The sequence below is a fragment of the Prorops nasuta genome, unplaced genomic scaffold, assembly GCF_024137725.1.
Source record: "Prorops nasuta isolate Cenicafe-Biocafe unplaced genomic scaffold, Cenicafe_Pnas_1.2 PNAS00003, whole genome shotgun sequence".
NCBI lineage: Eukaryota > Metazoa > Arthropoda > Insecta > Hymenoptera > Bethylidae > Prorops > Prorops nasuta.
Window position 1 is genome coordinate 5,188,883 of NW_027116800.1, and position 17,448 is coordinate 5,206,330.

The 17,448-nt window shown below is 39.8% G+C and overlaps 3 protein-coding genes across 15 annotated transcripts in view; 1 reads left to right on the plus strand and 2 right to left on the minus strand.

The window, feature by feature from the left end:
- Positions 1–202: 202 nt before the first annotated feature.
- Positions 203–2,374, plus strand: 128up (GTP-binding protein 128up). Its single transcript, XM_066746685.1, has 7 exons — positions 203–444; positions 524–689; positions 774–1,144; positions 1,376–1,544; positions 1,609–1,738; positions 1,800–1,922; positions 2,005–2,374. The coding sequence occupies exons 1-7, from the start codon at positions 403–405 to the stop codon at positions 2,105–2,107; spliced, it is 1,104 nt and encodes a 367-aa protein (XP_066602782.1). The 5' UTR covers positions 203–402; the 3' UTR covers positions 2,108–2,374.
- Positions 2,375–2,393: 19 nt separating this feature from the next.
- On the minus strand, positions 2,394–5,541 carry LOC136785572 (centrosomal protein of 131 kDa-like). The gene is made up of 9 exons (XM_066746682.1): positions 5,108–5,541; positions 4,878–4,962; positions 4,696–4,798; positions 4,181–4,610; positions 3,523–3,900; positions 3,096–3,352; positions 2,863–3,034; positions 2,622–2,785; positions 2,394–2,560 (listed from the first exon to the last, which is right to left on the minus strand). Exons 1-9 carry the CDS (start codon positions 5,435–5,437, stop codon positions 2,422–2,424), a joined length of 2,058 nt encoding a protein of 685 aa, XP_066602779.1. The 5' UTR covers positions 5,438–5,541; the 3' UTR covers positions 2,394–2,421.
- A 1,175-nt stretch (positions 5,542–6,716) lies between these two features.
- Positions 6,717–17,448, minus strand: part of mmd (mind-meld) — a 75,545-nt gene continuing 64,813 nt past the window's right edge. For 5 of the 13 annotated variants that reach the window (XM_066746592.1, XM_066746614.1, XM_066746584.1 and 2 more), the window contains exons 20-26: positions 15,994–16,146; positions 15,060–15,131; positions 12,452–12,600; positions 11,435–11,650; positions 10,969–11,206; positions 9,593–9,796; positions 6,717–7,685 (exon numbers count right to left, since the gene is read on the minus strand). In XM_066746592.1, coding sequence (XP_066602689.1) covers positions 7,145–7,685; positions 9,593–9,796; positions 10,969–11,206; positions 11,435–11,650; positions 12,452–12,600; positions 15,060–15,131; positions 15,994–16,146 — 1,573 coding nt within the window. In that variant the 3' untranslated portion in view covers positions 6,717–7,144. The remainder of the gene's footprint in view (positions 7,686–9,592; positions 9,797–10,968; positions 11,207–11,434; positions 11,651–12,451; positions 12,601–15,059; positions 15,132–15,993; positions 16,147–17,448) is intronic. The other 8 variants (XM_066746617.1, XM_066746600.1, XM_066746621.1 and 5 more) reach the window with 8 other exon arrangements.

Here is a 17,448-nt window from a genome sequence, read left to right on the forward strand (position 1 = left end):
GGACGAACTGGGACGAACGGGAACGTCGGGAATCGGGAGATTGCTCATGCGGGCCAATGCGACGTCGACATGCCCCTATAGCTCTCGCCTCTCCCTAGAGTTCCTAGGCCCATTCAGGTGTTTCCAAATTCCGCTCCACCACGTTTCTCAGTTCCTCTTTCCATTAACATAACAGTTTCGGGTTCCGGTGGTTCCGGCAGTTTCTGTGACTCTGCATCTGCTTTTACTCTTGCCTGTAACTTGTGTTCCTGCTAAACAAATCGTGCACGTTGCACGTGCGGTAACGTTAATTTTATAAACATGATTGTATAGTGCGCCTTAGTAGTGTTCAGTGGAGTCGATAATACTTCAGCGTTCTAAAGTGATTTGTTCCTATTCTGTTCTAACTCTACGTAAATCGAAATGAGTACTATCTTAGAAAAAATAGCTTCTATTGAAGCTGAGGTAACCTATAAATTAGGAATTATTTATAATCCTTTTGTTTTATTTTTAAATATTAACATGAATACTTGGTAATTAATAGATGGCACGTACTCAGAAAAATAAAGCTACTTCAGGGCATCTTGGTTTATTAAAAGCTAAGTTAGCTAAACTGAGAAGAGAGCTCATAACTCCAAAAGGTGGTGGTGGAGGTGGAGAGCAAGGATTTGAAGTAGCTAAAACTGGTGATGCTAGAATTGGATTCGTTGGTACATTCATTATTATTTTATACTAATATACATGATTTGAACCTTGCCCAACTTCCTTAATTTTCTTTTTTAATGTTTCTTCAGGTTTCCCTTCTGTTGGCAAATCAACATTGTTAAGTACATTAGCCGGTGTTTATTCAGAGGTAGCAGCATATGAATTTACAACACTCACCACTGTGCCTGGTTGCATTAAATATAAAGGAGCAAAAATTCAATTGCTTGATTTGCCTGGTATTATAGAAGGTGCCAAGGATGGCAAAGGAAGGGGAAGACAAGTAATAGCAGTTGCAAGAACTTGTAGTTTAATTTTTATTGTTCTGGATGTTCTTAAGCCTTTGGGACATAAAAGATTGATAGAACATGAGTTGGAAGGATTTGGACTAAGGTTGAACAAGCAACCACCCAATATTACTTTCCGGAAAAAGGACAAAGGAGGTATCAATTTGCAAACCATGGTAATTAACAATTATATATTAAATTCTAAGTACGAGAGCTACATATGATTTAAATGAACTTGAAAATTTTTTTTATTTTCTTATGCTAAAGAACAATTGTTTTATCTGTATTAAGTTTGTAAAATGTTTCACATGTAGCTTTCTAAGTTAAAAGAACAAGCTTGATGTGCTTACTGTCTATACCAGACAGGAATTTGACTGAGAGACTAAGGCAGTTGCATTCTTTGCCAGTGTGCACAGTCAGAGCTTGATTTGGATACAGTGAAATCGATACTGTCAGAGTACAGGATCCACAATGCAGACATCACTCTCCGCTATGATGCTACATCGGATGATCTTATTGATGTAATTGAAGGAAATCGTGTTTATATACCTTGTATTTATCTTCTAAATAAAATAGGTAAATAAGAAAAAATATTTGTAAATAAAATAATACATTTTATATAACTTCACTTTTTCATCAGATCAAATTAGTATTGAGGAGCTGGATGTTATATATAAAATACCTCACTGTGTGCCCATATCTGCCCATCATAAATGGAATTTTGACGATCTACTGGAAAAAATGTGGCAGTATCTACAGCTTGTTCGAATGTGAGTATTTTAATTATTTTTGTGGTGATTGATCTCCATATTTAAAACACTTTGATTACAGCTACACAAAACCTAAAGGACAATTACCTGACTATAATTCTCCAGTTGTGTTAAATACGGAACGACGAACTGTAGAAGACTTTTGTAATAAATTGCATAGATCTATAGCCAAGGAGTTTAAATAGTGTGTACTTTTGCATATATTATATGATTATAAAAAAAGATTAAATTAATATTTTCTGACTTATGTGAATATTACGTTGCAGCGCTCTGGTTTGGGGCTCGTCGGTAAAACATCAACCGCAAAAAGTTGGCAAGGATCATGTCCTATGCGATGAAGACGTTGTACAAATTGTTAAAAAGGTTTGATTAAATTTTGCGACCGAATCTTGCAAATTGATGTAGCAGAAATGCTTCAACTGAATCAATATCAATACTCTAAATCTTGCTAAAATTGTGTATGATAAAAATTGTCATTTTTACCGGTTTTTAAATTTTAATTGCATTTACCTAAATAAGCTGAGATTCATGATCTTGTAATCTTTTTGTAATTATTTTTGTTTTAAAGAAATATTAATACAATATTGAGGTTATTGTAACTAATCTAAGCTAAAAAGAATATAATTTTTGACATGAGCTTATTGTCATTCGTTTATATATTATTATATTGTTAAATATTAGTATTAGAAGGATCTTAGGATATATTCTTTCCTTTGTTGATCCAATAATTGTTCCAAGTGTTGACACTTGGATTTCAAGTCTACTATTTCCTTATTGAGATTTCGTATTGTCAACATTTTCTGAGATACTACCAGTTTAACTCTGAAAATGAACACATGTTTATAGGGAAGATCTAATTTATTTTCTGCAAAATCTGTCTCACCTGTTATGTATCTGTGTTAATAATATCTCCTTATTAGAATGATGATCGTTAATTTCCTGATATAATACTGTAATTTTCTTTTCCAATTCCTTTTTCTCACTCTCTATTTCCATACGTGCTATTTTTCTAGCATTATCTCTATCAGCCTTTGCACTTTCTATCAGCTAAGAAATAAAGACGCGAGGTAAAGGATCATTAAAGATTGTATTAAAAAAGATGAAGGAGCAACGGGAAGACTTACATCGTTGGAATTGACCAGATTAATCGTGCACTGCCTCAACTTATTTTCTGTCTCACGAAGCTCATTCTCAATTCTGGTCAATTGTTCGCATTTCAGTTCCAATTTGGTACGTAACGTTTCTTCGTTATCCTTGGCAGATTGGAGCTCCGCGTCGTATCGTTCCTTGGTACATCTTGAAAAAAGCTAACGCGTTATAATCCGAAATTCGCAAAAGCTCCTTCTCCCAAGCTTACCTGAGTTTATTGTCAAAACCTTTCTGCAGGATGGCTCTCGTGTCACGAGCTTCCTTCTCGAGGCGTGCGATGGCCAGCTCGATTTCTTGATCGCGCTTTTTTTTGCAATCCTGAAGAATCACGCGTTCCGCATTTTCCAAATTCTCGGATTGCTGCCTCTTATACTTCTCGAACCAGTTTTTCCACTCGCTCTTCAGAGACTCACGGATCGTTTTTATCTCGAGCTGTTGTCTCTCTTTCAAGACCTCCACCTCTCTCTACCCAATTGAAATTATTCAGACTTATTTTATCCAAGCCTTGCTCGAAATATTATATTCAATAACAACAAATTATCGTTAATGGTAAACGAATTGGGTCTGGGGACTGGAACGGGTAAAACGAGGGGCTATAATGAAGGTTTATTGAAAAAAAGGTTCTCTCTCTGTACCTGATATTGTTTGCGAGCTTGTTCAATACTCTGATCCTTCTCAGCGTCGCGTTTAATCAGTTCCTGTTGAAAAGCTGATTTTTCACGATCCAAATCCTCTATAAATTTTCTCTGCAACAAATGCATCTTGGCTTCCTGTTCGTCCAGCTTCTCTTTGTACCTGAACCATAAAATCTCCTTCTCGTTGGCCAATATCTTTTCATGACTAGCCGTTAGTTCTATCCTGAGTTGCTCCAAGTTTTGATTCATACGGCGAATCGCCCGTAATTCCGTCTCCTGCAATTCCTTCATGTGTGCAGTCCTGATTTGCTGCAGCTCCTCCTGGTGCTGTTCTACCATGTTTCTCAATTCCGGCTCCAATCCTTTCACAGTCATTGCCTAACAGACTCTAAACGATTAATTCTCTTTTCGAATATGATTACAGTAGGAAGAAACTGAACGTGTATGGTATATGTATGTAACAATGGCAAAAGTCGAAAGATTCGGATGAAACGCTGCAGGAGAGAATGGAGGAGAAGGAAATAGAGGACTGGTGGAGTTTTAAAAGGGTGGAAGATTGAGAGATACAGAGAGAAATGAAATGATATTACGGTAGGAAGAAGCTGGTCGTGCTCGAGTAGAATTAATTAAGCGTCATTCGCCCGAAGCACACACCGACCTTTATTTTCGTGGTTTTAGTCTCGAGCCAGCGTTCTCTGCGAATTTTCTCAGCTGCTGCGCAATGCTCCTTCGTCTTTCGCAATTCCACTGAGTGCCTGTCGGCCAAAACCTTCAGGTCTCGCTGCGCTTTAGCCTCCATTTCTTTCATTCTCCGTGCCAAAGCGTCGCATTTATCGTTTAACTCGCTCTTCTCCCTCAAAACCTGTTCCACGAATTTTTGATGCCTCTTTACAATCACGCAATATTTCTTCTCTTGACTATCCAGCCTGCCCTCATACCGTTTCTTCTGCGAATCTAATTTCTCGCACGAGATCTTACGCTCCTCTCTGAGCTGCTCCTTCAGCATCGCAAGAGACGCCGATATTTCCTCGATTTGCAAACGCGCCGCTGCTAAATCAGCCTTTGTCCCATCCGTCATCTCCACGTTTCTAAAATTTTACCCGATTATTCCTCTCTAAAGTCACGCTTCTCTGCACCCCACCCCACCCCCCCCCCCCTACTTTTCATACTTACCCATCGTAGTCGAGACAAGGATAACTATCGGAAAAAATCTCACAAATTTCTTTCACGGGATCCAGAGCTGACTTGTTCAATATCAGCCCATTGTTACAATTTGCTGCTGAATCAATTGCTATATTTTAACGATAGTGAGTTTTCGAGATAAATAACGATCAAAGAAAGATTGACGAAATTACCATCCTCCAGTGATCCTAGGAACGTCATCATCTCGTTGTAAATGGATTCGCTTGTACTTTCCTTCATCTCCTTTTCTGGTATCAACTGAAAAATGGACGATCCCGTGTGTGTATACATAGACATTTCTCATTTTTGATTATAATTATAGGATAAAAGCGTGTGTCTTATGCGACCGAAAGTTATGAGAGGATCTCAAAATTGAAAGACGCGGTCATCATAGTCTTCTCACTTGGTATATGTACTTCTTGTCCAGAGCGGCTGTTTCATCATCCAACTTGGCGCCAATATTCCGATTATCCGACTCGTTAAGCTTAACTAATTCGTCTTGAGTATTTTGCTCGAGGTCGTTTATCATGGTACATAGCTGCTGGAAAACCGAGTGGTCCGATTCTATTATGTTCTGGTTGCAGTCGTTGCCCTTTAGCACTTCAACTTCATTTCTCAACTCCTTCATACACTTGTCAGTTCGCGAAACGCTTAAATCATTGGCCTCATTCTCCTCCTGCTCCTCCTCTTTCTCCTTAGTCTCCACTAACCTCGGTATCGCCGAGATTCTCATTGCCCCAGATACATTCCCCGAATCAGACTCGAACCTCGTCCTCACCCTCGAATCCTCTACCGATTTACATTTTCCAAGGAACTCTCCATTGCAAGCCGCAGATTTTGACAAATTCGATCTTTTACCTCGATAGATCGGAGGCTTCGTCTCGAGCTTGGGATGAATGATACTGATCATTCCTGATGATCTCTTGAAAAATTGGGAGTTGTTCTAGTTCTCAGGGAGGAGCAGTAAACAGCGTGCGTAAATTGGCGGAGGAGGAAAGGAGAGACTTTAACTGCGTGAAAACTTGTAGCTTGTAGCAGCAGCCATGTACATGGTTGCCAAGGTAGCGAGCGATAACAACACTGATATTCGTTCCACGTAACCGGTAACCCCATAACGCCCTGTCTGACCGAGTCTCGCTCGTTCTTGCTCTGTCTCGCACCAGCCCCAACAGGAGCAGGCACTAACCCCTTTTATGCCAGGAACACGTGACGCGGTGGGTATACATATTGGAACGATAATTCCTGGCTTAGAGAAGCTTAGACGAGATCCTTGCTCCGACAAGAGCTCCAATTCTTGTCTTCTATTCCTTTTTTCTTAACGAATGAAAAAAAGATTGCAATTGTAAGAGAGTTTGTTACAATTAACGAAGTTTTTTCCTGTTATGTTAGATAGTAGTTTATATATTCAACAAGAAGGGAGCTTGTTTGTGGTTTACCCATTCGCTATTTCCACTCTCGATTCTCGTTTTCGTTCGCTAATTCTCGTTATAATATGTAAAATACTGTAACGAGTATAGTATGTATATATGCGTGTACCCTTGGAGAGAGCGAAAGGACGCATGGGACAAACACACGCATACACGTATAATGGTATACACAATGTACCTTGATACAACGTCGCGAAAAGCCTTTGACTCCGAACCGAAGTTTGGTATTGTCAAACTCTGAGAATTTTCAAAGGATCAGAAAGGATGCCTTGAATATTCCGAGCGCTAGAAATTACTTTCAGAACGATGAGAAGTATCCTGCGGAAAATGAACCTCGTTTGAAGAATAGACAGTACTTATGCCAATTTGTCTCCTCGAATTATAAAACCCTGGCATGCCACAATAATTATAAAGTTGGAAATTGTAACAGTAATATTAATAATAACAGCTTTGTTTTGTCACTGCGTGACATTTTTGGTTCTATCTCATCGGTATGTCATGCTTCCATTTTATTTTACAGCTTTTTTTTTCTTTCCTTTGTTGGATTTCATTACGAGGAATTGTCAAAATAAATACACACAGGCATTGAGTAAATCCTTTTACTAATGTTTATTAATAAACATTTCATATAGATTATTTTAATTCATTATAATTTAATACCTGTTGTTGTTGTTTTGCGATCAATAGTTTATCGATTATTTACACTATTCAGTATAAAATGCGAGTTCGAGATTAAATCATCGTTTCACACCACTATGTGCTTTTTAATTTGTGTGTTATTTAATGTTTTTTTAGGAACGAGGAGAGGGGAAGGGACTTTTGGTTATAACTTTTTATCTCGTTTGGGATAGGGCTTGAGAAAAATGGTGGGTGGGTGGATGGGCAGGGAGGTAGCGGAAGGAGGGGGAGAAAAGGATACTTTTGGTAACCATATCATGTTTTTTTTGTTCTTGCTGTCATGTTCCTTAATTTATCGGAGACACTATCTGTCATCGATTAATACAGGATTCTTATCAATGCTTGTACTCGGGGAAATTCGAAGGGGGCAGTAGGGCAGTATTCTCGTTATCACTAGTGTTGTTGGTATTTAATTCTTTAGGGGAGCCATTATTTATGTTACAATCTAGACTAATAAAGTTATCGTCTAGCGGGCATTTTATATTAGGCAAGTGATTAACATCGATTCCACGTATTTCGGGGGACATTTGTTGGTGGGATTGAGCATTTGGGGCGCCCTCCTCGCTTGGAGGGCAACCGTTTACGGTTGTCTTTGTAATTATTCCTTTTGGTTTTGCCGTTGTTACGTGAGGCGGGGGTGGATAATAGCCACGGTGCTTTGGCAGTTGTTCCACCGGCAGTTGCTGTTGCTGTTGCGGCGCTCCTCCCGCAACTCCTACGATACTTCCAGCTCCACTTCCGCACACGCTGGAGACGCTACCTCCTCTGCTTCCGGCTCCCTGGCAGAGTGGTGGGGGCTGCTGCGGGGGTCGGTGCTGCAAACCCTCCTCACTCGTCCACAGGGCTAATTGTTGTTGAGCTTGAATAAATGCATCACTAGAAAATAACAACATTACACGAGCCCATTGCATCTACATAAACGTATGTACACTAACGCTTAACTCTCACTCTCATTCGCACTCTCATTCTCTCTCTCTCTCTCTCTCTCTCTCTCTCTCTCTCTCTCTCTCATTTCAATATCTTTTTATATTACTTTTAGCATTACTACACTACTGTCAGCAAACCGATCAAGTCAGTAATCAACCTATCGTTTATATGTATACGCTATATATATCTCATCACTACCAAGTTAAAAACATTAAATTCTTGAAACTCGTTTACTAGCAAATAACTTGTGCATTTTTCTCTACATTTCACAATTAACTTTTCAATTTTCCTCAGATAATTATCCTTTTCTCGTAGTTCGGTTTTGCTTGGGTGTTGGCGTACCCCGGTGACATCGATCGATCGATTAAAATTTCATCAGTTCCCGACGCTAAATAGTTGCAAATTCCCATTGTTTGCACTTTCATACAAACAATTCTTTAATATGTAAACGCAAAGAATTATGACGTTTCCTTGGAAAATAACAAATCGCCAGTAATTAAATTTCAGAGATTAATTATAGGAAAGTCGATTAAAAACTTTATCTGGACCATTGAAATGCTTGCAATGATCAATAAAGCGCGGGTGAAAGACAATGTTTACCGGAGGAGAAGTAGCACTTTTTCATTAAAAACCGCAGCTATCAGCTATACCTTTTTCGTCGCTGTATCACCAACACACACGCGCAACCTGTCACGTGCATTCGCCAAGCGCATATATGTTAAATTCTCCGACCCCTTTCTCACTCGTATCAAACTCGAGTCGAACAAGAAATTTTCAGATAAGGATCAGTGCGAGAACTGACTGGTTATCGAGACAGTTTTTTCCCTTCTATTTTCATCTTGATGAGAAGGTATAGAAAATCTATGTGACGCCATTCGTTCATCAAAGGGGATCAACCAAATGAATTTCCCACAATCGATCAAATTGATCGATTGCGGTTTTTCAAGGATGATAATCGATTAGTTGCATGGATTAGTTGAATTGTAAGGACATGCACTAGGTATTTTGCAAGTAATGTTTTCGCTACGCATTCACAGCCAGTTATGCCGAAGCACTTGAAACAGTAGACAGATATGTATAGCATGCTAAAACGTTGCATTTTTATATTTGGACACACAAATAGCAGGAAGATTTTTTCTTTTCTTTTGTCAAGCGAGACGGGGATGCAAGCGAGCGATAAATTTCGAGAAGCTACTGTATATATGTATGTATATATATAGTAAATGAAAGGAAGGAAGATAAGAGAATTCCTATATTAGCTAATTCTACTAGCTGAAGAATAGAGAATATGCTGAGTCTATTTATACACTCTTTTTTCGATCAATTTCATTACAAAGAGGATCCGATCGATCGATTCTCTTTGAACACGCACGAGATTCATTTACTCTAGGAATCTGCCACACACCCAATCCTTATCTGAATAAACGATCTGTGATTTTAGGCACAGCTATCACGACCCCCGCGCGACCTAAGGCTTTTCCTCATTGGACAGAGGGGAAATCAAGTGTTTGCGTTACCCAAGAATAATCACTGATAAACAATCCTACCTCAGGAGCAATTATCTCGATTAAATTCACACATACACACAGAGAGACAAATGTAATTTTATTGTTTTATTGTTCCACTACGATACTTTGAATCGACCGAGATTGTTTATCCGGAGATGTTGCAGAGAAATGGGCAGAAGAATGGAAATGGGCTATAGGTAAATTACTATATATAATATAATAATAATAGAGTATTTGAATTGGTCGACGGTGCAATTGGAATGAATGAATTGGGTGTTTGAGGGGGGGGGGGGGGGTGCTATTAGAAAAGCTGAATTTGGTGTTTGTTACTGAAAGATTGGGGGATACCTTTCGCTATCGGGGGTCTCGCCCCTAGTATTTAAGCCCCTGTCAGGATCGGCAGTTTCATAGATACTCTCCTCCTCGTGCATTTGATGCGAGTGTTGATGAGTGTGCTGGTGAGAGCCGTAAGGACAGCGTGAAGTGGGATGGCGATATTCGCCGTAGATGAAGGTCGAGTCGTCGTCGCGGCCGCGGCTGCACCTTCTGCTTCTACGCAAAAATCCACCAATCCAACCTTTTTCCAACCATTTCTTCCCATTCTTTCCCCACCTCCTACAGTTTTACTTTCTTTTACGTATAAACAGACTCTGCATTTTTTTATTTGCCTTGCACACGAGCAAAAGTGCCGAAGATACTGCAACACGTACTCTCTATAGCCAATCGCGCCAGTCTTATCAATGCGTAGTACCCAATACTATTGCACGATACCATGATTACGATGATACTGATTATAATTATAAACATTTTTTCTATCGTTGCAGAGCGCTCCAAACTTTGCACGGTGCTTCAATGGAGCAAAGTATAAACGGCAAATGCGTTGGTCAATTATTGCTGTCCTTTTGCGCGTCCATTACCACCGTTTTCAAAATTACTCCAAAGCAGTTTGATGGCAAACAAGAAAAAAATTATGGAGCGCTCTGCACGAATAATAATAATGCTGATTTACATAATTTCAATGATGATGATGATGATGATGGTGATGATGATAATGATTACGGTTATGATTATGATCGTAAAATTGAGTAAGACTTGTAAGCGTATAATAAAGTGCCAAATCGAAAAGAGAATTCTGTACATTATACATACAATATAGTATAGTATACAGAATATTTAGTAGATAAAAGTAGAGCGAGATAGCCTGAAACGAGCAATAGCGTATTTAAGTAATTGTGGAAAAAGAAAAGAAGAAAGAAAAGGGGAAAAAATAGCTGAGCTTAGCTTGTAGAAGAGATGAGAAGTAAAAATTCTGCACAATTCGATAATGCTGATTGGAGATAAAGAAAATCAGCAGTAATGGTCGAACTACTCGCTATTTTGATAAAAGAAAATTTGAGCTTGAAAATGATAATATCTTAGGTATATAAAAATACCAAGAAATAATATCTCGAAGCCGAGCAAGGCGTTCTCCAATTGAGAATTAAGGGTTGGTGGAAAGTGTGTGGAGGGCGTGGAAATGGAAAGCGGAAGGGTGACGTCGTTGTAAATCCTATATCGAGTGAAGCGAGAGATATGGGAAGGTTGAAGAATGAAGTTATAATTGGAGCACTTTATGGATGGCTGCTGCGCATGACGTAAGAGGCTCCAATTGTTAGCTGGGAATAATTGGAAAATGAAAGGTGAAGGGAGTGAAATAAATGCTGTGAGTATCGCGCGAGGCTTACCCCTGAGGGGATTCGCTGCAGATGGAGGATGCCGGTGGTAAGCGGATCCTATAGTGACGATCTGCCTCGTTTTCGGAGATCCTGATGTCCTCCGAGGCACTCGGGCTCATGAACTGGCGCGCTCCGCAGTGGTCGATCTGCCTTATCAAATCCTCCAAGGTCCGTATACGAATGGTGCCACAAGGCCTTATCACTTCCGAATCGTCGTCGTACTCCTGGTTGTCCATGTTGTCCTGACCTGATAACCCGATATACTCCTCTCTTAATCAACTCGTCCCAAACCAACTTTATCCATTAAAGCATATATATATATACATATGTGCATCCAACACCGACCAATCTTATTCATTATATATAACAATTGATATATGCTATATATATATATATAGGTCTCTGTTTGCTAATTATATTCCCGATTCGCGACTCGATGATAGATCAATATATAGGAAAAATCATAATGACGAACCTTCGGCATCCTTTCTGTAAGCGTCTGGGTAGCCACAATCGGCTAGTGACTTTCTGAGAATTTCGTCATCCGGTAGATTTCCGCTTCCGGATGGAGTCCCGGAGTGCTCTCGGCAAGCCTCGGCATCCCTGAAGAACCCGATGATCTCCTCGTGGTAGCCGTTCAATCTGTTGAGCGTCCGTTCGACCTCCGCTATGCCACCACCGCCGCCCACACCTGTTCGAAACATTCGTTCAAGGTCAAACTGTGTATATCGAAGGGACTTAGCTCTCCCTCCGTCCGTGCCCTCCGTGGCCATGGGTCCATGAAGGGTCCGTCTCTCAGGGGCACGGATCTCTTTCATCGATTTCGACTTGTCTCCCTCGCCCCTCGACCCACCCCCGCGGCTCCCACTCCCAAGGACGCTCCCCCAAATTTTAAATCTCGAACGAACCTCGGCATCGTGCTATATCTATGTAGTATACTGGCAGAAATCCCTCCTCGAGAGCGACCACTGCCACTAGACTTATAGCTGAGCTTCTTCGCCAGCTTTTACAAAGAGCTATATATATATATGTAGGTATACTACCTATACTACACTATATATACACGACCTGCGATCGGATTCTACTAGAGTTGTAACGAAAGTGGCCAAATCTCTTGGGCGACATGATTCGTTTTGTTTCTTTTTTGCGTTCCAGTCTCGGAAAACGAATTTGCCCGTTAAAAGAAAAAAAAAGATGAGAATTTGATCATCATGAAAATTGGAATTCCATCCCCTCTCGCCTCCTTCTGCTTCGGCGATGATGAAACGAGAGATGAAGGAATCCAGGGGAAAAAGAAAACCGAGAGATTTTCTAGCAGAATCGGAGTCCGCGCGCCCAAGGCTACACCCTTCATGGTGAACGTGAAAAAAAATGGCAGAAAGATGAGCTTCTCGTCTTTCTTTTCTTTTTTCTCGTTTCTTTTTTTCTCTTTTCTTTTTCTTTAAGTTCAGCATGCCCACTTTGTCGTTACAACTATCAGGCATTACAATACCGTAACCACCGGGTTTCTTTAAAATTCCCTTCTCAGGCAACTTTGCGAGACTGTTTGGTGGGAGATCAATGAAAGAGATATCCTCCTCTGCTCCCGTACCTCCTTCCTCCTGCTCCATTCCGGGCCTCTTCGCCTGCTGTTTGGGCTCCCTGAAATCACGTCGATTACAGAAAATAATTAGCGACTGAATCACTCGGCAAGACCACGTGACTTTTCTCAGCCCATGCCAAAATCAATGAGAGAATTTAACCCCATTTATTAGCCCTTTGTATTATACTCGGTGCACCAAATAACTCTCCTCTCTACAACATTATCATTTTCATCCATTTGGTAATAAGCTTTTTCTTACTTCTGATTCGCGCTGTCACCGAATATAATTCTGCGTGCATCGTGACTTACCATCGTTCGATCAGGATTTTCCAACTGAAAACTTTCATTTCGTCTAAAATTTACGTGCTACACAATACACACATAGATATAATACTTGTTCGATCATATCTCAGCCTGGAAATTGTTGCAAGAAGGAGTGGTAGAATGGTGAAGCTTGTAGCGTGCGAGAACACAAAATATATAGATATATATATAGATATATTTATATACTACATACGTTTATGTACACACATACAGGATGCATCACTTGAAATACCCCGGAGAATATATAGCTGGAGAAAAAACCTATATATCTTCGTAACTATAAAAGACAATAAATTTTTAAATAAGAGCTTTTCGAAGCCCTTATTTCAACCATTTGCATTCGGAGAGATCTTATGCAAATTTTCAATGTCTTTAATGGTTATGAAGATAAATATATAAGCACTTTTTCTTACACACATATATATATATATATATATACACATTGCTTATCAGGCGCTCCAAGTGGCGGATCCTATATATATGTGCAGCATGCTTCATGCAATAACGGGACCAAAGAGCCGAAACTCCCCCTATATACGAAATTAGCTATTTCCAACTAAAAATTATTCGACGATTCTTCGCTCAATGGATTTTTCTCTTTATCGCTCCTCGCTCGAATTTTCATGGGATTATATCGACCTTCGTCATCGCGCGCCTATATATCTCTCTCTATATAGATATATATTTATATATATGTGTGTGTACGCATACACTGTAGCTCGAGAGAATCTCACAGTAGCAATTGGCAGTGTCAATCCCGATGACACTTGTCCATCGGAATATGATCGCAGTTAATCCGTACTGATTCGATTAAATGCTCGACGCCACGACTGACCAATCGAGCAAAGTTTTCGCGTTCTACTCTAGCGCGAGCTGCGGACAAACAGAACAGCGATGTGTAGAGTGGTATTGGTGAGATGTAGAGATAACCAGAGAGGAAGGGGTGGATCATGAGCGGGAGTCGGTGTAAAGAGAGACAGAGAGACAGAGAGTGTGAGAGAAAGAGAGAGAGAGAGAGAGAGAGAGAGAGAGAGAGAAAATCAAACTACTCTCCAAATCCCAACTCTAAACATGCACTTCAATTACTGTGATATGATTTACATGGTACATCGCTTGGATTGGTCTGACCGCAAAGGCCGTCTCGTATGGAAAACACGAAAATCCCCTAGTTCCTGTATAAATCTACAAATCAAAAATCATCGCGTATCCCCGGACGCCTGGGAATTACCGGAAATTCCGCCTCGGATTATTGGCTTGTACTGTTCGATACTCTTTCTCACTCTCCCTCTCCCTATCACTTTTTTTTTTGTACATTTTTCCATCCCTGTTGAAAAACTCTCCTTCCTTTTGGAACGATAATTTTTGGAAGAATAAAAGATCAAGGTGGTTGCGGGAATAAAGTGGGTGAAAGAAAAAGATATTGAATCCTACCGAGGTAATCCGAAATTGCGCAATATGATAATTGAAAATGATTGGACGAAATGTGATTCGGAGCCAAATGCATCGAGCCGTTATGTAAATTTCAGGATAACCGGAATATTTACCAATCAGTTGATGCGAATAAAAATGTGATAAGAATAAAGTGGTTGTGCGTCATTGAATATTAAATATCCGAGGGAAAACTCAGTATCTCGCTGCTTCTAAGAGTATAGAATTGTAAAAAGAGAATATAGTGCTGGAAGATATACGAAAAAAGAAGGAGGCGAAAGAGAGATAGAAAGAGAAAGAAAGAAAGAGAGAGAGAGAGAGAGGGAAGAGGAGAGAAGCAAGACTTTTTCAATTTTACAACCCTCTCTTTCCCTTTTTTATGTCCCACGTGCAGATAAATTATAAATAATGAAAAAGATGGTGCTTCGTGAGTCACTGCAGATATATGAGCGCTACGAAGCAGATCAAAATCAAGAATATTAATCAAAATTTTTCGCTCTTTCACGCATTCTCAATATGTATATAGATTATTTTATCAATATTAATGTTTGCAAAAAAGCAAGCTTCTTTTGACAATCGTAAGATGAATGTTTGGAAAACGTATAAAGTTAATCGCTGCTTCTCATTTTGATTAGACTGCTTCGTTATTTTCCGGTAAGAATAAAGTCTGAATTGCGAATATGTCAGGTGGACGTATTCAAACTGAATGCTTATAAGGGGTTTTACATTAAGTTTCCACATAACAGCGGAAATACACGCGACTTACTTGAGTCTTGGCCCGTCTGCCGATGGGACGTTATTCGGGGATCGAAACAGCACGCGTTGATTCTCCTCGCGGCTAGAAATAGTTCCAATGTATAGCCTTGTCGATCGCGATTAATCAGATTGTTTCTCCCCCAACCCAATAAACCTCTCCAGAGAAAAGAAGAATTTCAAACTCGCGTCTCACTCTTTTCAAGTCCAAAAAGATCTTTTTGCAAAAATAACGTCTCTTCTTCTATGATTGAAAATTGAATGAATTTTGTTCGCACGATTGAGATAACACGGACCGAAAATTGGAGAAATTTTTCCATATCGTCATGATGCTATATGTATATATGTGAAAGGAGAAAATAGAGTGAGAGAGGAGGCAAAAGAGTGTAAGGGAGGATATAGGTGAAAATGGACAATTCGCGACAATTTTCCGTGAAGCTCGTCTCGTAGCGTGAATTTTTCCGTAATATAGCCACAAAAGACGTGAATGTTTCACGGGTAGAACGAAAATTAAAGCAGAATGATCAGAGAGTAAGAGTTTCCATGTCATGTGATACATAAAAAACTGGCGTGTTAGATGATATTTTGATGAATAGTGTTCCCGTGACCAAGCGCGATGTATGACATATATAGTATATACTACATATAGAAGCGTAGCAACGTCATAAAATAATAAGAGAGCAAAGAAGAGGAAAAAGTACACTTTTACGTAGTGTGTGTGTGTATCTGTATATGACGTATAGTGTCTGGTTTTATAGCCAAAATTCTATCGCGTTTTTATATGGAATGAACTATGTTCGTTGAATTAAGTGTTTGATAGGTCGAATGAGGCTGGTCGGGAGAGAGAAACAGTATATGAAACGGGCTTATGGGAGTGGTATCGGAGAAGAGAATGAGAGAATGAGAAAGAGAGAGAGAGAGAGAGAGAGAGAGAAAGCTAGTCCAACCTGTAAGTGGGCATGGTGCTGAAGGTCAGCATCCTCGTGACATTGTCGAGGGCAGCAGTTTCCGGATGATGGTTACTCGGCACGTTGCTGTAGCTCTTCTGCGGCGGCTTCTTCGAGTAAGGCTGCTCGTATTTTTGGACGGTGCTCTTCCTTCTGCGGGAAATTCAACGATTATCGTGGGCACAGAGCCCCGGACTACATACAGGACCAACATTCAAACTTCACAGGAAGCGCATGCTATCTAATCTCATACTACTCGATGCCATTTCAATCCTCCTTTTCTTCACCTCATCCATCTGACCTTCCTTTCCTTTCTCCTTCAAGGCCATCCTACCTTCCACGCTTTCCTCAAACGTCCAATATCGCTCAGATCTTTTCCTCCATTCTTCGAACTTCGTTAAAAACGGCCGACTTTACAAACAAATATATATCCAGTACTCTGATCTTCTTTGCCTTTCTTTCTTTCATTGTTCACTCTTTTGTTCATCTATCAGGAAAAAGAAACGAGACAGGAATTTACCTTTCGGAGCTTCGAGAGTTTGAGTCTATTTTTTAATCTCGCCTTCTTCTTTTGACACACCGCGCCGACGTATAATAAAATCTATGCTTTTTCATAATAAGAGCGAAACTTGCATAGTGAATAAGATCTCTCATCTATAAAACGTACTGCAGATTTTTCATAAACGTTGCGACCAGTCGCGTCGACTCTCAACGAACAATAAATAAAATGGATAGAAAAAAGTTTGTAGAATTACCACTGTACGCGATTAAACCTGGAAACTAAACGTATTTTCCAGAGAGTCCAACGAGCTTTGGTGGAAAACGTCGAAACAAATTTTTAATTGCAGGAGTTAGAGGTGGCTGGACTGAAAGTCCAGAGAGTGATAGAGAGAGAGAGAGCGGGGAGGGGGGACGAGAGAGTCAGTGCTTGAGCGCAAATTTATTCCATTGAAGTACGACCGAGACTGCTTTGTTTATAATTAATTATCATTTTGCCTGACGCACTAACAAATAAGGGGAGAGCTTGAATTTTTCACTCGCCTTGTTCAAGGCTTTAAATTAATTTTATCTCCCCGTTCATATGAATTAAATTCCACAAAGCTCAATTTGTTTCAACTCCAATTTGATTGGTTGCTCTTTCTCCTTTCAAGTACGCGCCCCACTCTTTTTTATTCAACTTTCGTGATGGATTCATGGATCGCCGAACAGGAATTTACTCGACAGAACGGATTTAATAAAAAAAACAACAACAAAAAAACAGCAGCAAGAAGAAAGAAATTTGTCAAATTTTAGCTGATCGACTTGCGGTGATTTGTCAAATTTTTATCTGCCTCTTTTTTCACTCCTTTTTAGCCCTTCATCTTCTGCTTCTTTCTTCGTTTTTTCCCCTTCTTCCGACTCTTCTTCTTCTTGTTCTTCTTCTTCCTCTTCCTCTTCTACGTTTCATTTTCATTT